Here is a 3859-nt window from a genome sequence, read left to right on the forward strand (position 1 = left end):
TCTATTTGTATGGTGGGCCTAAAAAAAGGGCAAAGTAATGGTTTAAAAACCTGGTTTATTGTTATATTCTATTGTTCATTGTGATGTTGCTGTTAAAGGAAATTTAAGTTCACATAAAAAGGGACTTCTACAATAGCTGTACAGCTCAGTCACAGGACATCCTGTGTATAATATATCCTCCTCCCTAAACTTCCTCTCTACTCCCACATCTAACCTCACCATCATTTGTTTATACTCTCCAGATGTCTTCATCACGAGCGGCTAGTTGCTCTTCGTCTTCAGCTCTGCCAGCTTGCTGGTGACAAAGTTCCACTTGAAGGATGTGTCCTCGTTCCCTCCTCCCAGCGAGACGTATTTGGAGAAGCTGTTGTTGCTGCTCCGTCCTCCTCCTCCTCCTCCTCCTCCCTCACTCTCCTCTCCCTGAGGGATCTCATCACCCTGTCCCTCCTCCCCTCCGGCCTCTGTCACCCCCTCCTCACCCTGACCCGCCGCTGCCTCGTTCGCTGCAGCAGCAGCAGCGGCAGCAGCTTCCGCCTGCTTCTTGGCGGCCCAGTTGGTGGCAAAGCTATCCCAGAATGCTGGGCGCTTAGTGGGACGAGGAGGCTCCTCTGGCATTACTGCAAGTGGACTGAGAGTTCAGAGAAAGCAGTGGGGTTAACCACACAATCACTGTTGTCAACTAAATGTTTTCTGATTTTAGATTTTGTTCTAGTGTTCCAATGATTATAATGGCTGATAGTTAGAAGATTGTGGTTTAAATCAAACAAACATTTCTTGGAGGCAGAACTGCTCTAAAGGCAGAAAAGATAAAGTTAAGTTCTAAAATAAGGTTTGGCTGCATTTTGACTTTTGGGGAAATACACTTATGCACTTTCTTTTGGGGAGCTAGTTGTTTGCAAGTAGATACAGCAAGAACTCAGTTAGCTTAGCTTAGCATGAAGGCTGTAAACTGGGGGGAAACAGCTAGCCTGGCTTTGTCCAAAGTAGCAAAATCCACCTGCCATGACCTCTGAACCACAACCTGACATGTTTGTGTATTCCATCTATACTGTGTTATATACAGTCTGTGGTTATTCAGTGAGCTTCAGAGGTGCTGGTAGTTGGATTTTGTTACTTTTGGACTGCCAGGCTAGCAGTTCCCCCTTGTTTCCAGTCTTTATGCTAAGCTAAGCTAACCTGACTGCAGCTTTTTATCAAGCAGACAGAGACTGGTAACTATCTTCTCATTTAACTGACGGCAGGAGAGGAAATAAGCAGATATTTCCCGAGAATACTGCTTTAAATATAGACATTTTCAGTAAATGCTGTTAATGAAATAGTCAGTAACCTGGAAGTCTATTAAACTTTATTGTTTTAGCCAAATTTAGCCCATAGTTGCACCAGTCAAAGCTTACATTTATAGTTTTAGTTAGATTTTGTTCTAGTTTACTTTTTTGTCATTCAGTTTGTCAGTGAGCTAATTAGGCTACTAGAAACTATAAAAATACCCAACAAACCAGCCCTATTTTACCGACACAGACCCCACTGATGGTAAGAGGTGCGAGAATGACATCCGTCCAGTGAGAGAGAGGACAGATGTCAACAAAAGAGAAAGATTTCCACTCACTGGTCGGCGACTGGCGGGCTCTCAGTCTCCTCTAGAAGCTGGTGTTCATCCTCTTTGTTGAAGAGAGTTGATAGTCTGTTCCAGCTTTTAGTCCCGGCCCCCTGCATCTGGACACACAACCAACCACACACGTGGGGTCAAAGGTCAGAGTAGGTACACATTCAGGTGGTTTCAGAGGATCAGTCAAACATTGGTCTTCTGATACCTGAAGAGGAAGACTTTTTTAATGTTTTTGCATCCACTTATTATGATATTCCTCTTTACTGATACAACACTGAGGATGTTTGGTAGATTTAACAGGTATATGATTCTAAACTGTAGATGTTTACTTACTTTCTTGGCCAGCTGGGATACAGCGTTGGGTCCCTCGTCCTCCTGCACGGGACTCACATCATTCTCCATCTCTGTGACCTGCAACGGCAGAAAAATAAAAGACAAATTGATCGTACCTGTCCACGCTTCAACGTCCTGATGTGAATACAGAAGCACAGGATTTGTGCACCATCTAGTGCAAAATGTGGATACTACAACCTGTAAAAAACCTAGAACAAGATTTAAAGGGCATCAAGAAATGTTCATTACAAGTATAGAAGACATAGACTGCTTTTAAATTGTATTTCCACAAGATATTTTGAGATCATGGTAATACACTTTAGATGTCTCATATTTCACAAGTGGGCATGAAGCAACCTCGACTCCAAATAGCAGCTCTGCACATCCCTCCAAATGGAAACTATCTTTACAAACACACACAGTGTTCCCTGCCGTCCCTGTAGATGCCCTGGTATTGCGAGAGGCCACAGTTTGAATCTGTCGGCTGGCTGGTCTGGGTACATCCTGACCCCCCCCCACCACAGGTGGAATGCCAACTAATCCGTTTGTTCAGCTCCCGTGCAGGATCGAGTTTCTGAGTCCTCCAGAGATCTGGGTCAACGCAACACTGTGTCTCTTTCGTTGGTACCAAACCTTGGATGGAGTACAGGTGTAGCAATGAGGCCGTGTAAACCAGTGGTGGTAGAAGAAGAAGTGGACCTAGTCAGATACTGACGTTAAATTACAAGTACAACAATGTACTTTTTATAAGTAAAAGTCTTGTGTTGAAATACTTACTTGAGAAAAAATACTGTTACTTATGTAGCTGGAGCTTCTTTTAATCACTTTATATACAGTCTGGTAACTAAGGAGTGCTAAATAAATCTTGGAGGTCATGAGATGATTCATGAAAGAAGAAAACCAATATTCTGCTACTCAAATTTGTATTTATTTATTGAACTTTTCTTAAATTTCTCTCAGTTTTGTCGTGAAATATTATCATTCTTTACCTTCAGCAATTAAACAAATGCAGTCATCTGTTAAGGTAACAACAGTACATGTCTGTACCAGCCAAAAAGATTGGTGACAACTGGTTCAATCATCAACAATGCATTGTGTTTTATAATCTCATCTTTATATAATCTTTTCCTGAAAAGTAACTATAGTGTACAGAAGTACCATAAGAAGTAGCATAAAATGGAAATACTACCTAAAAAATGTATAGACCTTAATGAAACCTGATACTGAGTAACTTTCCACGACTGATGGCATGCCTTGATGTAAAATACTTCAGTTACAAGCTGATTTATTGGGGCTGTTAATACATTATCTACTGGTTTAATCTTTGACACTGGAAACAGAAGATATATATTAATCAATATTAACTATTTTATCAGTTCATTATTCAATAAAAATTGCCAAAATACACAAGAGGAAGTATTGTGTAGGCCTAACTTCTGCCTTAAAGTTCCCTAGCAAGCTCATCTGACCGTGGGATGAATAAAACATGATGAGCAAACCAAACCCGGTGACTTTCTGACTTCTGCTTCAACAACCATGTCAACTTTCTGACACTCTAATGAATCCATTTCAATCAGTAAGATGAATAAGAGTTGTAAATGATTTACCTCTTCAGCAGTGTCCTCCTCATACTCAGGGTTGAGAGTCTTCAGCACTTTGCTCTTATAGACTTTCCACACCGGATTCATACTTGCACGAATAGATGCTCAGCTTTCAGGGTAAGACCTGTGAAGACCTCTTTATGCCTCTGTGGTCCACCCTCCACCAAGTCTCCGCTTCCACCCTCAGCTCGTCTCAGTTTGGTCGACTCTGACCTGTTTCCATGCGTAAAAAGTTCCCAGTAGCTCGGCAGGGAAGAGAACCAGTTCAGCACCGAGGCCAGCACTGTTTCATAGCGTTTCTCCGGCTCTGATAATGTCT

At 42.0% G+C, this 3859-nt stretch overlaps 1 protein-coding gene across 1 annotated transcript; it reads right to left on the reverse strand.

The window, feature by feature from the left end:
* Positions 1–261: 261 nt before the first annotated feature.
* Positions 262–3627, reverse strand: LOC129109330 (uncharacterized protein C1orf232). Its single transcript, XM_054621365.1, has 5 exons — positions 3547–3627; positions 1940–2017; positions 1607–1713; positions 411–628; positions 262–335 (listed from the first exon to the last, which is right to left on the reverse strand). Exons 1-5 carry the CDS (start codon positions 3625–3627, stop codon positions 262–264), a joined length of 558 nt encoding a protein of 185 aa, XP_054477340.1.
* Positions 3628–3859: the final 232 nt, after the last annotated feature.

The sequence above is a fragment of the Anoplopoma fimbria genome, chromosome 20, assembly GCF_027596085.1.
Source record: "Anoplopoma fimbria isolate UVic2021 breed Golden Eagle Sablefish chromosome 20, Afim_UVic_2022, whole genome shotgun sequence".
NCBI lineage: Eukaryota > Metazoa > Chordata > Actinopteri > Perciformes > Anoplopomatidae > Anoplopoma > Anoplopoma fimbria.